The 16,571-nt window shown below is 44.4% G+C and overlaps 1 protein-coding gene across 4 annotated transcripts in view; it reads left to right on the top strand.

Moving 5' to 3' along the window:
• LOC108922449 (protein CASP-like) overlaps positions 1-16,571 on the top strand; it is a 93,850-nt gene that overhangs the window by 20,937 nt on the left and 56,342 nt on the right. For all 4 annotated transcript variants that reach the window (XM_018732572.2, XM_018732570.2, XM_018732571.2 and 1 more), the window contains exons 2-3: positions 945-1,055; positions 13,934-13,981. In XM_018732572.2, the coding sequence (XP_018588088.1) occupies positions 945-1,055; positions 13,934-13,981 (159 nt within the window). The remainder of the gene's footprint in view (positions 1-944; positions 1,056-13,933; positions 13,982-16,571) is intronic.

Genomic DNA, 16,571 nt, shown 5'->3' on the forward strand with positions numbered 1-16,571 from the left:
TCTGCTGTGTTGCAATTTTAATAATACATTCTGAGAGAGGGTGTCAGTCATAATGGCTGTAGAATGTGAGGACTGCTTTTTTTTTTTTTTTTTTAAAAGTATGTTTCAGGTTAATATTTTGAGAAATAGAAAGGTGGAATATTTCATGGGTTACCATTGTACACTAGACTGGCCTCTAATACATGCCATGACATCCACAATGATGTGGTGAATACAGTATCGTCCAAGGCAAAGCAGTGAAGGCATCTCCAAGAGGATGATGATGTCCTGTGATCTTTCTGTGCTTGTCTAATTATCACAGCTGCTTTAGTTATATTTTGGGATTCTTTGTGTTATGTACTAGTACTTATAGAACAGCCATCTGGATATCTGTACTGCCATGCATCAAACTGCTGGTGTCTTCAGTGTTTTTGTTCCAATAGGCAGACACTTTGTCACTTACTATGCAGCTAATCCTGTGTTCAGTGTCATCCTAAACAAGTCATCTGATTCCAGAAACTTGAGACAGTTTTCTAATAGCTCTAGTACAAATGGCTTCATAGGCAGCTCGACTGGCTGGTTCAGGATGTTAAGCCTAGCAGCTTTTTGCTTATGATGTCTGTCTGGGGACCTGATTGACTCATTCGTGCATTTGGTTCTCAGAAACCAGTTGCTGCACTGAGCTATGTGCTGCTCCTGGGTCATGAAGTTTCTGGCTTTGTCTGCATCTGTGGCACGGTACAGCAGGGTGCAACGGTCCTGAGCAGTCCCTGGCCATTAGACTCTTGTGACCGACAACCAAGATCTCCAATGTGCTGTGGCGCTGGGGGGTCTGTTTTGCAGAGAGCTGTGAACAGCCTGATGTTCCGAGTTGAAAATATTGAGACACTTTTGAATATTTAGTGTGAGAGATGCTTGCCCCATAATCAGCCATTAGTAACGTTTCCCCATGTTATACCCCTCAGAGGGAGCTGGACGCCACTGCCACAGTGTTGGCCAATCGACAGGATGAGAGCGAGCAGTCACGAAAGAAGCTCATCGACCAGAGCCGTGAGTTCAAGAAGAACACACCAGAGGTAAGATCCTTCTCAGCCTTACCCCTCAGTGTGTGTTTATGTGTGTTTGTTTGGTTGGAGAGGGCACCTCTTAGGCAGTTATACTGTCACCTCGGTGTTTTTTTTTTTTTTTTAAATCAGCTCCTGGTGTAAACTTTTTTTGTTGTTTACTAGAACTCAGTTTTGCTGATACTGTGTGGCTGCAGTAAAACAGCATTTCTGTTGTGTATACGCACCATTATTTGGAAGCCATTAATATAAAGCACTGTCAGCAATACCTGAGCTATGTTCTTATATCCCTTATGTTTCCTTTTGAAAGAAAGTACTGATAGATTATGATGTGCTCTGCGTTTTTTTTGTTCTATATGGCTGTTTCACAGGGACGTTGGCATGTGTGTTGTTCAGCAACCAGGTGTTCCAGGGCTTTTTGTACAGTTTATCACCAGTATCATCATCGTCGTCATTGTAGTGCATATCGGAAAGATCATTTGCTTTGTTGTGTGTGACCTCTGTAGTTGGTCACTAGCATGGAGTTGTTGTCATATCCTTCAGCTCTTCTCTAAGAACAGTCTTTGTTCACCTTTCCAAGTGGACTGAGATGTGGGATTGTGGGTGCCACTCCATTCAGACTGAACCAGCAGTCCAGTCAGCCCTGGAGCATCGCGTCTGCTGTTCCCCTCTGCTGGTTAGCGCAGTCAGTCTTCCTTTGATACGACAAGGCATAGACAGACATGTTTAATGTCGCCGTTACAGAACAGCAGCACAGGGCCCCTGACAGTATAGGCCATGATGACAGCAGCAGTTGGGGTTTATTGCCTCCCTACTGGCTGATGTATTACTTAATGTCACTGAAAAAATTCAAGGAAAATTAGAAGCTACATATCATCAAGAAGTGCATTTTAATAATGAGTAGAGTAGAAGTACATGGAAGGAAGGTCAACATATTTAACTAATGGGTGCCAGAAACAGTTGGGGTGATGGCACAAGTGGTGGACTGTTGGAGAGTACATGGCAAAAAAGAAATAGAAACTACCACTGATGTTTACACTAGTAAAGGTGGGCCTCAAGTGATACGAACTATCTCAGCCAACTGGATTTGTTTGTTGTGGTTTAAATAAAAAAAAAAAAAAAAGGCAATAAAAACAAAAAGGAACATACGCCGTGGGACGACAGGAATGAAAGCCTCTGAAGGAACTTATCAGACATACCTGCAGTGTTTTTCAGCATCCAGCAAACAATAATTCACTGCCTGTGAAATACCACCAGTGCATTTTACAGATAGTTTTGGACACCCCGTGCAAGTTATTAGCTGAAGCTAACTTACATACCAACTTGTACATCCACAAATTCCCTAGGACCTTACGGTCTCACTGTACTTCAGTAATATTAGTGCATTATTTTTTCCATCTTATTGCCTTTGTCAAGGAGAAGCATTTGGTGAACTAATATCCTTGTCATATTTTTATTGTACAAGATAACACTGGAGTCTTACCCTCAAACACAATGATTATCTGAATAAAACTGTCATTGTTGATGTGAACATTCAGCCTCAATGAGTCACACAATGATTCATTCCCAGATATGGAGTCGTCACAAGTTGAATTGAGTTTTTCATAGAGTATCAGGAGGCTTTGCTTTCTTTTTTTTTTTTTTTTGCTTGCGAGCTTCAGTCCCACCTCCTGAATGTGGCTTTTGCCTGAATATTTTACACCCATGAATGTACTGTTCAAGATGACTTCTCTCATAAATGAAGACAACACAACTGTTAGATCAGACTTATGAAATGTCATAGTGCTGTTCAGCTATCATTAAGACCCTTCAGGTTTTGTGTTGAGATAGATTAGTGAAATCTGTAAGAATGTTTTACATTTTATAAGAGATGTTTTAATATTAAATTTTTGTGTCAGAATGGCTCATGCATGTTGCTTTATTTGTAGGTCTTTTATTTTTACATACTGGAGGTAAAGCTAGAGCCCATGTAATATTAATAGTGTGTAGTCTTGTGGCCTTCAGTTACAGCAGTCTCTGGATCCTTCTCTCCTTGTTTTATTTCTTGTCCTCTGTTCTCCCAAATTCTTCACTGCTGTGTTTTGATGAATAAATGGAAAATAGAAACCTGCATTGTCTCCAGATCGCCAATAAATCAGGACTCTTTTCCTTTAAAAATGTCCAGTTCTGCAATTTATGCTTCGGCTTAATAAGTCAGTACTAAATGAATGGTGCTGGGATTTTGGCTCGAAGGCTCTGTTTCCTGGGATCTTGGGAACTGTATTTGGGGGGTGGGGGGGTGTTTGGGGAAACCTGATCCAAATTTTTCTGCCCTGGATCGAAAGGACAAGCTGCGGGGGGCTCTGAGTGTCTGGGTGAAGAAAGAATGTCCAGCCTGTTTCTGCTTTGCTCTAATATGAAGGGACTGAACCGCTCCTGAGTCGTGGCACCATTTTGGGGTGCTTCTGCTGCTCTCCACCTTTACTTGTTGGTTGGGTTGTTTTTTCTTCCTTTGACTGCACCCTCCTGCCATAATCCAATTAAGAATTCTGGTGCAGGTAAGCAGGGACATGAGGTAATGCAGTGATTAAAGGAAGGTTTGGGATTGAGTTGTTTGCACCCTTAGTGTACTGTTCAATGGTAGCAGTGGAAAGTGCATCAGTATGTGCAGAAAAGCGAAATAAAAATGTCTTTATTCCCCTTGAGTATGGTTTTTTGTATGTTCTTGTTCAACTGGTGTCATTTGAAAATGCTTCCCTCTGTGATGCTGTTTTTTTAACATTTAAATTTTAAACTTTTTTTTTTAAAACTGTACCCCATTTGTCAAGCACACTGTCCGACCACTACTGTGGTCTTTGAGGGAAATCCATTTTCATCATGGTGTGCATTTCTTTGATAGCAAGTGTCTTTAAGAAAAATACATCCCTTCTTCAACTTTGTGTTGGAATGGGACCATCTTCCATGAGCTCCTCTCTCATCTGTTTCAGTAAGTCCACAGTGGCCTCCTCCCATATGGTCTATATGGTCCTCTGTGTGATACTCCACGTCTGTGGGCGGTATGCTTCTGAAATACCTCAGCATCGTTTAGTACATGGCAGACCATCTTGATTACCCCAGCGAGTCAGGCTTTGATAAAAACTTGATTCCCATTTATGCACTGCCAGAAATGCATGCATATTAAATCTGTGTTTTTTGGTCTATTGAGGACTGTGGATATGATATCTCATTTAAGTACTGATTAAATGATCCTCCTGGTGGACTGTCTGTAAATCTCTCTCCTGGAAGTTGGACCTACTGTTCTTGTTAATGTGAGTCTTCTGCCAAGGTAGTGCTGGTGAAGAATGTGTGGTAAGAAGGGTTTATTGGCTTACTGGTCCGTTTCTTTGTCTCTGAGAAGCAGTTAAACGGTCACCAAGCAAGGCCATGTGGTGTTTTGGGGTGGCCTTAGCCTTTCTTCATTACCTGGGAGAAAATACACAAGCTGTGACATAAAGACGAGAATGTGCTTTACTGGCTGCTGGGCTAAATCAGTGGGATATGTAATGCAGCCCATCTAACAGTCTGCCTTCACTATTTGAGTGATCCCAATGCTTCACACCCATCTGAGCTGATTTATGCATTAAATAGCCTGTACTTCTGTCTGTCACTAGTAGCCTTGATTGCTTTCTTTGAGACTTTTAGATTACTGAGTCAGAGATCCTCAATTGCTAAGAATTACTGTAACAATGCACCACTGAAGTTTAGTGAGTTTATACAGCCCATTTTTATCACCTGTGGCCACCACTTTGTGGTTATCTACAGCTGTATAAGGTGTATAGGATGACACTTACCAGCCAGTAAGAGGTCCCTCGCTTCTATTCTCAGCTCTGCGACAGCCGTGACAGCTCAAGATTTTCTGTCTGATTCGGCAGTAAAATGTCCGTCACTTTCCATCCAACAGGGCTATTGTTGGAGGTTCTGCAGACCTCCATTACAGCAAGGCTGAATACTTGCAAAAGAGCATTCCAGCTGTCATGACTGACTTCCTTTGCTGGTCTTCTCTGGTATCTCCCCCAGTTCTTCTTGCTTCTGTGGTCCTCCACTCTGCCCTGTAAACTCCAGTTTACCACCCTGCTGTTCAGATGAAAGGCTCAAGTGGAACAGCTATCAATCTGTAGCAACATTCACACACCAGCCTCTCCTTTACTCCTTTATGCTGATCACAATTTTGTCTTTTTGTGAAAACTGTTTTAGGACATTTTGAAGAGTTCCAAAGTCTCATCACTCGGATTTCATATTTTTTGTCACTGATATAAAAACCATGCCAAAAGACACATGCATGCACCCATATAAGTGATGGCTGTTGACACAAGATGCCACAGAAAAGGTTTTGACCTTTGTTTCTTGAATCTGCTGCCAGGTTTTGTTACAAGCCCTATATTTTAATTCATTTTTTTGGAGAAACTTTTTTGTGATACTCCAGATAATGATAATACTCAAAACATGTTTTTGTGAGTCAGACAGGACAGACAGAGGAATCCCACAATGGGCTGACACATTTGGGGAATTAAGGACCATGCCAAGTGTTACTGTGGCATCAACAAGGATGTATATCTTGTTCTACAAGAATTTCACACCTTGATTCCACAAGGATGTTTTCTTTCTTTAGGTTTTTCCTACTCGCTTTGTAAACCGCAGACGTACTGGTTCAACAAGTTTTCCGCAGTGATCCACCGTTGTTTGACTCATAGTGCTCAGAAGAGGTGTTAGTTTTAATACCAATCGATTGTCCACAACACGTTGGCATCACATGGCATGTGAACAGAAACACCCTTACCTATAGTCTTTTAGCACTGTCTAATGGAGGGCTTTGCATTTAACATGTAATTCTGTGTCCTAAAAGAACATCTGAGTAACTTGAAGTCTGGGAACACTTGCTTCTATCAACGCTCTGGTTAGCCTGACAGTCATGTTGACCTACTTATGGCTGAAAATTAATAGTATTGGGTGTAAGATTGTTACTGTTGTTAATCTGTGTTCATCAAAATATTTCAGAATTTCATTCTGAAAGTGCAAGTCAGTAGTGAGATGATACAGACCTTACTGTGCCAAAGTTTAGTATTGTATTTACCAGGCCAAGTTCTCCTGCCTAGTCTGCTGCTCAGAAGATTCCCAGGAAGCAATGTTGAAGATATGAGACAAATGGTGAAATGCAAGTCTTGGAAAAAAGCTAACTTTGAGTGTGTTGTGCTCAGAGCTACTGACTTGATGTAGTGAGAGGAAGTATATGCAGGTTAGCTTGCATGTTTGCCTCTGTGCAGGTGCTTTTCATTCGCACATTTGAAAACCTCATTGTTCTTTAACTTTTTAATTTGAGGACTGCACGGAATAGCATTTTATAGTATGTTTACATTTATTAATGTAGTAGATGCTTTTCCCCAAAGGAATGTGCAATTGAGAGTACATAGAGGGCTTATATATACAGTATGTACATGCTATTATTGAAGCACAGCTTTTTTTCAGCACTTTTGTTCTTATAGCGCACATATTCCACCAGCTACCTATGCAAGTGACACATGAAAAGGAAAATAGATGAAAAAGTACCAAGTGGTGAAGGACTCTTCACAAAGGTGTCAAACTTGGGAAGGAAATGTGTTTGAAAGATAAATTGTGAAAACTCTTCAATGCTGGAAGGGTTCTGCAGTTCTGAGGGACAGAGGGCTCATTCATCACATAAAGGCCCACAGCAAGAACCAACATGATTTAAATTTTGAAGCCTCATACCTGCAAGCAGCCAGAGGTGAAGGAGCTCAGCATTCTTGCTGGGAAGTAGCAATGGTTCAGGTTCTGCAGGTTAAATGCTTGTTTTCATCACTGATGACATGGTTTTGTCTTTAAACCAGATTGAGAGATTTTTTGGGCGTCTACGGACTTGTGTGTTGGACTCAATGGTATATGAAACCTATGCTGCATTTTCTGCTTCTTTCAGACCATCTCTCCTGCATAAATCAACAACCTGTTTTGGCACAGGAGAATATGTTGCCTTTTTTGCCTGATGTCACTCTTGCGTGTTTGTCGGTAGAGAAGCAGTTTGGATTCTGCATCATCGTACATTTGATCCATGTGCAGGTTTTACACTGAGCTTGCGTCGTCAGTTTTCTCTGGTGAAACATTTGCAAGAGGTTTTGGAAAGGAAGTCAGGTTGATTCGCCAAACCAGACTCTGGTTTGAGTCACGATTGAGAACAAGATGAATAGCAGCTAGTTATTCTGTCTGAAGTGGCGTTCTGTAAAACCTCAGACAGAATTTCTCTTGCTGTTCAGTCTTCAGAGCCTCAATTAAAGCAAGGACTTTGATTGAATGTCAATGAATCTTTTCTCCTTTCAATTGAAATAAATCCCTTGGATTGTGGCCCTACAGGACTCAAATGATGAGGGGAACTTTCTTCAGAGATAACATGTTAATTTTTTTGGGATCTTCTGTTAAATTCACAAAGCCCAGAGTTTCTTCTGCCAACACACAGGCCACATTTGCTATGGCTCTCATGAGTGTGTGCCTGTAATTCAGATCCCCTCATGTTTTTTCTCACAACTGGTCAGGTCTGTCTTTTTAATGAGTATAGTTTTACCTTTGGAACAAAGAATCTGGTTAGGGCAGACACAAATGTGGGCTTTGAACAGGAGAATCAGATGCAGCAAAATGTAGGGTGCAGGTCTGAAGTGCCAAAAAAATGTACAAAATGAGGCCAAGAAATGGCCATGAAAATGAGTTAATGGGAGCAGAAAGTTCCCCGGTGGGATAAACAACCCCGGTGCAGAGGCTTGGTGGCACATCCACTTGGATGACCCTTGTTGTGAAGCATTTTGTGCCCCGTAGTCTCTGCAGAGATGTTTCAGTGCTGTCATGCATATTTGGCAGGATTCTGGAAACTCTTACCCCGAGCAAAGTGAGAAACGTACAACACAGACATGGCTATGGTGAGTAAGGGAAAGAGATGGGTTCTGGCTCTGTCTGGCATCCCAGAAAACATCCTCATGCAGCGCTTTGAGAACGCTGGTTGTTAGTCTGCCTCTTCTGGCGCCTTCTCCGCTTCATGGCGTCCCCATCTTGGCTCACCGTCCCTGGGGCCTCCGTTGGCCCCTTGTCGCTGCGGCCTGTTCTCACCCGAGTGTGGTCTCACTTGTACAAACAGGCATGTCTCTGGGGAGACTGACTTAACCGGTATCTCCGCACACTCTAGAGGGCCTTCTGTGTGCAGTGCTGCCATATTTTGCATGCACACATCCCAGTCATTCTTGTTTATACTTTTTTGATGATATGAAACTATACTTCAGCTTTAAAGTGGTAATCTCCATTTCACGAGCGTCATTAACTAACGGACAGAAACAGCACGTTGAGCAACAAACTCGACTCATTGAAATACAGGAGATTGTTCGGAGACTGCGGCACCAAAAAGAAAGTTTGTGTTCCTTGGAGCGACGTGCACTAAATAGGTTTCTAAGCAGTTCTTGATCGCTGTCGTTGGGGGAACTAACGTATGCACACCAAGGCAAGTAGAAACCCAGCACCAGTGTCAAGGTTTAATGCAGGAATTTTTCACAGGATCTGCAAATCCTCCTCCACCAGCGGGGACTCGTAATCTCACAGGCCTTTCCGTTTTTCCAATGAAGTGTAAGGTATCAGAGTTCAAGGTCAGGGTTGTTTCGTTGGCTCCGAACTCGCTTCGTTCCGAACACACCACAACTGTTGCACAGCCACGGTGGCGTAGACCGAACCAGAGGATTGCAAAATTGCAAGATACTATCCATGTTTGGAAAGTACTCACAGAGCGCCATCGAGGGGTCGGTCAGCACTTTCATCGCCCCCCACAACACAGCATGTCAGTATTTTTGTTGTGAGGGAATTTGGTGACTCAGTATGATTACTGTTTGCTTATGGCGGTAATGGAATTTTCACTTTGCTGAATGCAGCATTTACACCATTATTATGAACGATAATATTGTTTCTGCTAGTGGGCAAAATTTGGCCATATTTTCCACGCACCAGTCACAGTGGTTATTCACCTGCAACGATCCATGTGCTGGTATGAGAAGCAAATTTATTTTTCTTTCCTTTCTTACAAGGTACTTGTTAAAAGCAACTTTCTAATCTTTAATGGAGCTTTGCTGGATATGAAGCTCTACCCAAAACTGAGATGCAGAGAGGTGTATGGCTGCTGTGGGATTGTGTATGAGTGATGTAGGCACCACTTCTTGGTCAAAGGAGAAGGAGGAAACGGTCTGAAACGACCGTACACGAGGGACTCGGGTCAGAGGGAGGAAAAAGAGCAGGTTGTCCGTTGCGCCATTCCCCTGTGGGCTCCTCCAAGGCCAGCTCCTCGATGGGGATGAGTCACAGTCTGCGAACGCAGCCATGCGTGGACCCAAGCAGTGACGCTAATGTGTTTGCTCTGTTTGTTCTCCTCACCGTTACAGGCCAACGCTCCCCACTGATGGAGCACAGTGTTTCACCGACACTCGTTTCCCCAAATGCCCGTCACAGAGCTGGCCGTGCACGTTAGGCTTCCCATTCCCTGTGTGTTTGTAAGAGAGAGATGGAGGACTAGGTCGATGGTGATGCTGGCACTCAAGCGTTGGTGTGCTTTGAGATGTGGGATATGCAATCCTAGCTTAGTTTTCACTTTTTTCACGTAAACCAAGATCAGCACAAAAACCCAAAGAAGCGGCTGAGTTCCCTCTTGCGGTTATTTTTCACAGTTACACTGTAAGGTAGAGAGGCGAGTGGTTTGTTGGCTCAACGCTTTTGTGAAAGGTATGTGTTATGTAAATCTGTGTGTTTCCATTGAAACCTTTCCAAATGCTTTTGAGACGTTTTGACAACCACTGTCAATTGCATTCAGACAAACTGTAGGAAAGGCTTTATTTTGTGTTTTGGTTGTAATTTACATTGATTTACTGATTTGTTGAATCGGCATAAGGACAGTTATTCAGATTTACTGTAGTATGTCAGAGTAAGTACCTTGACCAAGGAAACTATGCAGAAGCAAGACTGAAGTCAGCAATATTTAGGTTGCAGGCCAATGGGTGTTGTCACTACAGCGCCCATTTTTTGTGGTGAAAAATTCCTCTGCAGTGTTTGTGGAGGGATTCGATGAAGCAGTGCACTATATGTTGCAGCCGATGATATGTGGGTTTGTAAAGCAACGAGCTGAGTGTGACGGCTGACCAAATCCACCGTGACAAGACTTTTCTCCCCTTGATCCCAGTACCAGGTGGTCTAACCTGTCACGGGTACCAACTTTGAGTCCAAAGATCTCATCCGGACCCGTTCAGGGTAAACTCCTGTACTCCTGCAAAACGGGACTTTAAACTGAAATGCTTCAGTAGCTATCCAGCTGAATGAGCAGCCAGCATCTAAAACAATAAGCTATTTTGCATGGAAATGTCTGCCAAGCAGCTGAATAATGGCATCTGTGTTAACAACAATGACTAATAACGTAAAACCCGGGCTTACTGTGGTGCAGGTTTGTGCGGCGAGGAAGTGCTTTGCTCCGGTGGTGGTCCTCCTGTCTCCTGTCCTGGAGGGAGGAGCAGAACTGTTCGCCATATCTGCCTGTTCCCCTCCCCCTCCGCACGATGCGCACGGCTGCGTCGCAGGTTTTTGTCCTGAAGCGGACCCTATAAATAGCCTCTCAATAGCTGGCTGCCAGGCGGACCTGCTCATCTGGACTAATTGCAGCTGAAGAATTTTCCCTGTCTTTTGCTGCCCTTGTTTGTTGTTCCGCTTTCAAACTTCACTGTATGCCTCAGCTTGCGTTTCATTTGTTGTCACTCATGAGGCTAACAGAATTCCTTTATTTACAATGTAGTCAGCATTTTACCAACGGTAGCGGCTTAAGCTTAACAGCATGGCTCAATACGGATGGTGTGTTGCCACCAATATTGCGCACGCTCTAAGACGGAGGGATGCTCCAAAGGGTTTACAAGGCGTCTTGTGGAGGCGGCATCCGCCTGGTGCTCGTCTTGCGTGCCAGCCGTCCGCACTCCCCTCCCTGTCACGACCCATTAAAGGGCTCGCTGGCACGAGCCTGGCAATCGCTGGCAGCTCGCACATGTCTGCTTTGCTGCTCTGTGAAAACGCTATGCGTGTGTGGGCTCCGCTGCACAACGTGGTGGAGGAAGTGCCACGTTTCTGGCTAATGGTGTGGAATTCCACACTGTGCCGTTTCTGCGTGCGTACAGCGGGAGTGAGATGGCGTAACTCCCCGTGCGTGGGGCCTGCTGTTGCCCTGGTGTGTAACAATAGCTCATTCTGGATCTGGCAGCAGCAGTTACAGTACTTGTTACGCAGCAGGTGGCGTAGTGGTTAAGGAATATTAAAGATGTGCCTTTCTGGCTAGATGCACTCGACGCCAAGTTTCTCGCTCCATTCTCCATTTATAGGCAATACTGGAGAAAAGAATAAGGTTGCTGATGGAAGGTGGGCACTGTGTTGGTGCTCTTACACAGGAAACAAGGCACCTCTCCGCTTCCTTCCCCTTGTGCTACATGGTGAGTCAGTGCTGCCGTTGCCTTGAGTGGTCATCACTTCCACTCGGGGCTACGCTTTAGTGCCTCACTGGAGTGTCTGAGTCTGGGTCCCAGTTCTGCTACTGTCACTCTTTTTGAGAGACCCTTGTTGCTGTGGGGTTCTCCTGTGGCTGCTCAACACCCCTTCTGTGTGCTCCACTGAAGGAGGCAGGGCAAGTGTGTGTGGGTGCCCGTGCCCATGCCCACAGTGCTGTGGGGCCTGTGTCTGGCCTCTCTGCCAAGGCTTGACTTAGCAGAGCTAGGAACCGATTCAAGGCGGCCTCCTTCTGGAATCGCAGTAGTATTACAGAGTTGAGGTAATGGGGGAGAAAAGGTGTGGAGGGGGTGCGAAAGCCCACATGGCTGCACATGGGGTTCAACCCTTCAGGGCAGCCTTGATTGTTCCACTTGATAAAAACTGCAAGGCTGAGCGCACTTCAACAAGGAGAGAGGCACTCAGCCCTCCATTAGTGGAGCAGCCCTGAGCAGTGAGCGTGTCTACGGTACTGGAGCGAGCAGCAGCTCTCTTACCCCATCTCGTTCCTCCACTGCCTCACACACACCTCCTTTGGCCCCTCATCCTGGGCTGGGGACAAGAGTCAGAGGCAGCCTGGGTATTTTTAGCCTGTGTATCTCACTGGAGCGGAACGTGCAGAGGGTGTTCCGTTAGATAGGAAAGGACGGATGAGAGATGTATTTGCGGTGTACTGATCTTTCATATTCTCCTGCGACTCAGACCTTTTTCTCTGTTCAGCAACGGCACAGCACTCCTGGACCAATGTCCCTTCGCTGGGCCCTCCTGGCTGGATTCCACAGTCTGTCAAGGAAAGAAAGTCTTAGTAGGACCAATGCGGCCATCAGCATCTTCAGACAGGCTTTGAGGTTGTACTGTGGTCAGCCAGCCTCAGCAGTCCACAGCTTAGACTTGTCTGTTTTTCTTTCTCCATGCTCATCCTGTTCATCACTGTGTTTAGATACCTTTCCATTTTAATGCCATCCACCTTGTTTTAGAGGCTTGGGTTCCAATGGGGTATAAAGTCTTCCGCTTTGCAGATCGTGATGATCTCACTGGTGGAAAGAATCCTGACCAATGTTTGGAAGTGTTTTCCTGGCCAGGTTATCGGTATGGTGGCTGCTGTCACAAGCATCCTTTTATTGAAGTTTTGCTATACGTGTGCTCCACTTGGAGTGTAGATATCTGGCATTGGCACTGAGGTGGGAACCACCAAGATTTAGAAGTTTCCATGCTAGTGTGGTTCATGCCATCTCCTGGACTTCGCTAGAGTGAGCAATGCAGTGACATGACACTTGTCAGTTGCTGCCTGATTTGGACCCATCTCTGCTTCTTCCCAGCAGGCTTTCTTAAATCGAACGGGCCAGACTGAAGTGTGTGTGGTCCCCGTCAGCGTAGGTGACAGAAGAGTGCAGCTAACAGGCCATTTGATTGCCTGGTGTTGGGCGGCCTGCTGTCACAAGCCTCATTACAGCCATGCGTTGCTCATGCTCAAGCAGATTTATGTACAGAGATTTATATACAGCCATTATTTAGTGCATTTTAATGATCCAAATAATTAGACACTGTTAGAGTTGTGGATGCTGGAGCTGTATGTCTGCAGAGAGATGTGAAGAATAAGACGAGGCCTGATATAGAGCCACCAGCCATATTCAGATCAGTCTTCTGCATTTTAATGTAGCAATGTCGTTTGTTATCTGTGGAATTCCACAAGAAAGAATTATTAAATAGCAAAAATGAGTAACAATGAAAGACAAAGTAGTTCTTGTCTATGAAGCAGACACCAGATGTGTTCAGGGCCATTGAGATATGGCTCTCTGAACAGGGCAAGGCTCTTTGGGATCAGAGCTTCTGAACACAGAGTTCCTACTGCACACTTTTGTGAGCAAATGGGGACAGCGAGATGCAGGTGGTGTCCTTGTGTATCTTTTTAGTTTGGGTCGTCCTCTGTGCTCACAGCCAAGGGTAGGACGAATGTATGCCCCCCCTTTGCTGAGAACAAGCTTCCCCTGGGGGCCATTATTTTTCTTTCAGATTAATTTTTCTGTTCAGCACTTTCCTATACACACCGTGTGTGTGTGTGTGTGTGTGTGTGTGTTTGTGTGTCTATATATATATATGCATGCACACAGGTACATATATAAAATTAACTAGAAATGGTAATGCAAGCTAAATAGAAACGGCTGTACTTCCATCAGTAGTGGCCCAGTCTCACCAGTCAGGTGCCAGTTTGTGTGTTCAGATGGTTGAGGGTTATTGTCTGTGATTCCTATTCCTTCCCTCTGAGAGGTGTTGTCCATTCCTTCTCTGTGTTGTCAACCTAAAGACCTTGTTTTGTCTCTCTTTTGCAGGATCTGCGCAAGCAGGTGGCCCCTTTGCTCAAGAGTTTCCAGGCAGAGGTGAGTTGTGTCCTCTTTGCAGAAAGTGTGGCTTGTCGGCGTTTGCGGTTTCCATGACCCTGGCTGCCAGTTGCTGGCAGGTGGTGGAGTGATGGCCTGTATGAACAGGCACATGGTCACAAATGGAGGACATTATGTCTTTCAGCGTATCTCTGTCAGTCCTGCCTCTTGTCTGTCTGGTTCTTTAAGTTCAAAAGAAACAAGCAACAGCTTCTTTCCAAAAACCTGATGGAAAAACCTTTTTTTTTTTTTTTTTTTTTTCCTTCCTGTAAATTTATTCCTTATTTGCTTTTGCAGTATTTGTTAGCCCAAGCTGGTCTAGGTTCTCTCTGATGAATTAGGCAAATATAGTGGCCTCTCGAATGTTCTCATCTATTTTGTCCTTGTGCAGGAAGAGTTATTCCTCCTTCGGGAATAGTTTCCGCATGATCTCTCTAACACTGCAGCACAGATTTGTGCTTCGTGTTAGGCTCTGAGCAAAGCAGCTCATTTAAGCTCGGGCAATTCAGGGTGGAAAGGTTAGCGAACAGTGGGGGTGAGTTTAGGGTTGAGGGGATTGGCGTCAGAACCCTGCAGTTGCAGAATAACGCCCCGCACCAGGGATAAGTGTGTGACCCTGAACAATTCGATGTGACAGCGATTGTCAGCCGAAGGCGGTAGAATATTAACGCTTTAACATTTTTGTCCTGAGAGCCCTCGATGTTTCTCCTGTCAAATGTTGTAATCTCCTCAATTGATTTTCCAAGCATTTGCTACATAAGCACCACAACCAGGTGCAGTGTGGACCATCACTGGATGTCTAGCTGAACCCACCTCAAAGGTGCATCGTCTGGTTTGCGTTGTTGCTCTGTAGGTTTAGATCTTTAACGTTTCGGTGTTTGCAGGAACATCTGTCAACGGCTTGTCTTTTGCTTGGGTTCACAAGCTCTGAAATGCCTTCCCATCAGTATAAGATGTGTGTCCAGGAGCCCTAGGCTTGGTACTGACCATGCCTGTCCTTTGTTCTCTTTCTCAGTTCTAGTTATGCAAGGCTAATAAACCTGTCCTAATGATTTGTAAAAGAAATTAAGTCCTTCCTGCCAAATTTCTGATCATTTCCAGACTTAGGAGGTACTTATATTAATGCATGGATGATGGATGAAATGGTAAAATATGTTTAAAAAAAGTTGCTTGCTTGAATTCATATTTCAAATTTGGTTATCTGAATGTACTCTGAATGTTACAGACAGGGTGATGAGCTGGATCACCAGAATGGTCTGAAGTCTCCTCCTGCCTGGTATTTAATGGCTCCCTTGCTTCCAGTTTCCATCCAAAGGTTACACTTTATATAAAGTTCACCAGTGTTATGGTGACATATCAACAGGGCTCCAGTCTTTTTCAAGATCGGCGTGGAGTGTAAGGCTTGCAGTGTCTATCATTTGAAACTCGAACACTGCTTGAACAAATAGTCCCAGGCTTTAGATTTGGGTTTCAGCTTGTCATCTAGATTTCTGCATTAAGAGAAACAGATGAGGATCAAAAGGCTGCAGCTGGTCAATTGCTGCTGACAACCTGACCTGTCACCTTAAAGAAAACTACATAAATGGAAGGGAACCCTGGTAAATGTGGCTCTGTTGGAGGAATTTCAGCTGACTGCGGTTTGGAGGGGGACTGGTGGCTGGTATGAAGCTTTAATACAAGCCCTTGGTGTGGCTTGGTGCTGAAGGCAGCCATAACGCTACCACAGCTGACCTTTACAGAGAACAAGCACTTCTGCCTTTAGAGCTCAAAAGTCCATTTGCTCCAACACAGCTGCAGGGCAGCATGTAAAAGCCACTGTTCCCAGCTGAGTAAGAATGCCATCAGCCCTCGAACATGCTACTGTCTTTTTATGAGGTTATAAAAGCAGCAGGTGTCAAGGTGTTCGATGGTGCTGGTCAGCTGTCGGACGGTGTCCTGTGATCTCCCAGGTACATTGATGTGTGTGTACTCTTACCTGTACTTCGTTCAGAGGCCTGGTTCAAAACATGTAGGCTGATTCTCTGAACTCTCCTCTCTAGCAATTTAGTTTTTACATAACTTTCTGTCAGCAGTATTTTTTTTGTGCAGATGTCTGCAGTGAATATCTGCATTGAAGGCTGTAGGCACTGTAAATATCTAAGTGTTCTTCAGTTCTGCCAAGAAAGGAAAACAAAATGGAGCCACTCATTCATATTGTCTGATTTACGTTTATTCTTTTAGTTGATGCTTTTCTCCTAGTAAACTTACATTAAGCTACTTAGAATTATTTATCCGTGTATATAGCTGGGTAATTTTTACTAGAGTAATTTAGGGTATGTACCTTGCTGAAGGCCACTACAGCTGGAGGTTGGATTTGAACCTGCAAGCTTTGGGTCCAAAGGCCATAGCTCTAACCACTACACTACCAGCATGTAAGTGCATTTGAATGTGGCAAGAAACAGTTAGTTATAGTTGTAGAAGTGCAGTCTGTAAGAGAACTGCAGTGAAATGACTAAAGAGGAGTGTGGGGGGGCCAGGCTGACAAGGTTGGTTGTTTCTAGCAGAGTACCATAGTGAGCAGGAGCGCAGCAGGCAGAACGTGTTGCCACTC

This window comes from Scleropages formosus, chromosome 10, assembly GCF_900964775.1.
Source record: "Scleropages formosus chromosome 10, fSclFor1.1, whole genome shotgun sequence".
Taxonomy (NCBI): domain Eukaryota; kingdom Metazoa; phylum Chordata; class Actinopteri; order Osteoglossiformes; family Osteoglossidae; genus Scleropages; species Scleropages formosus.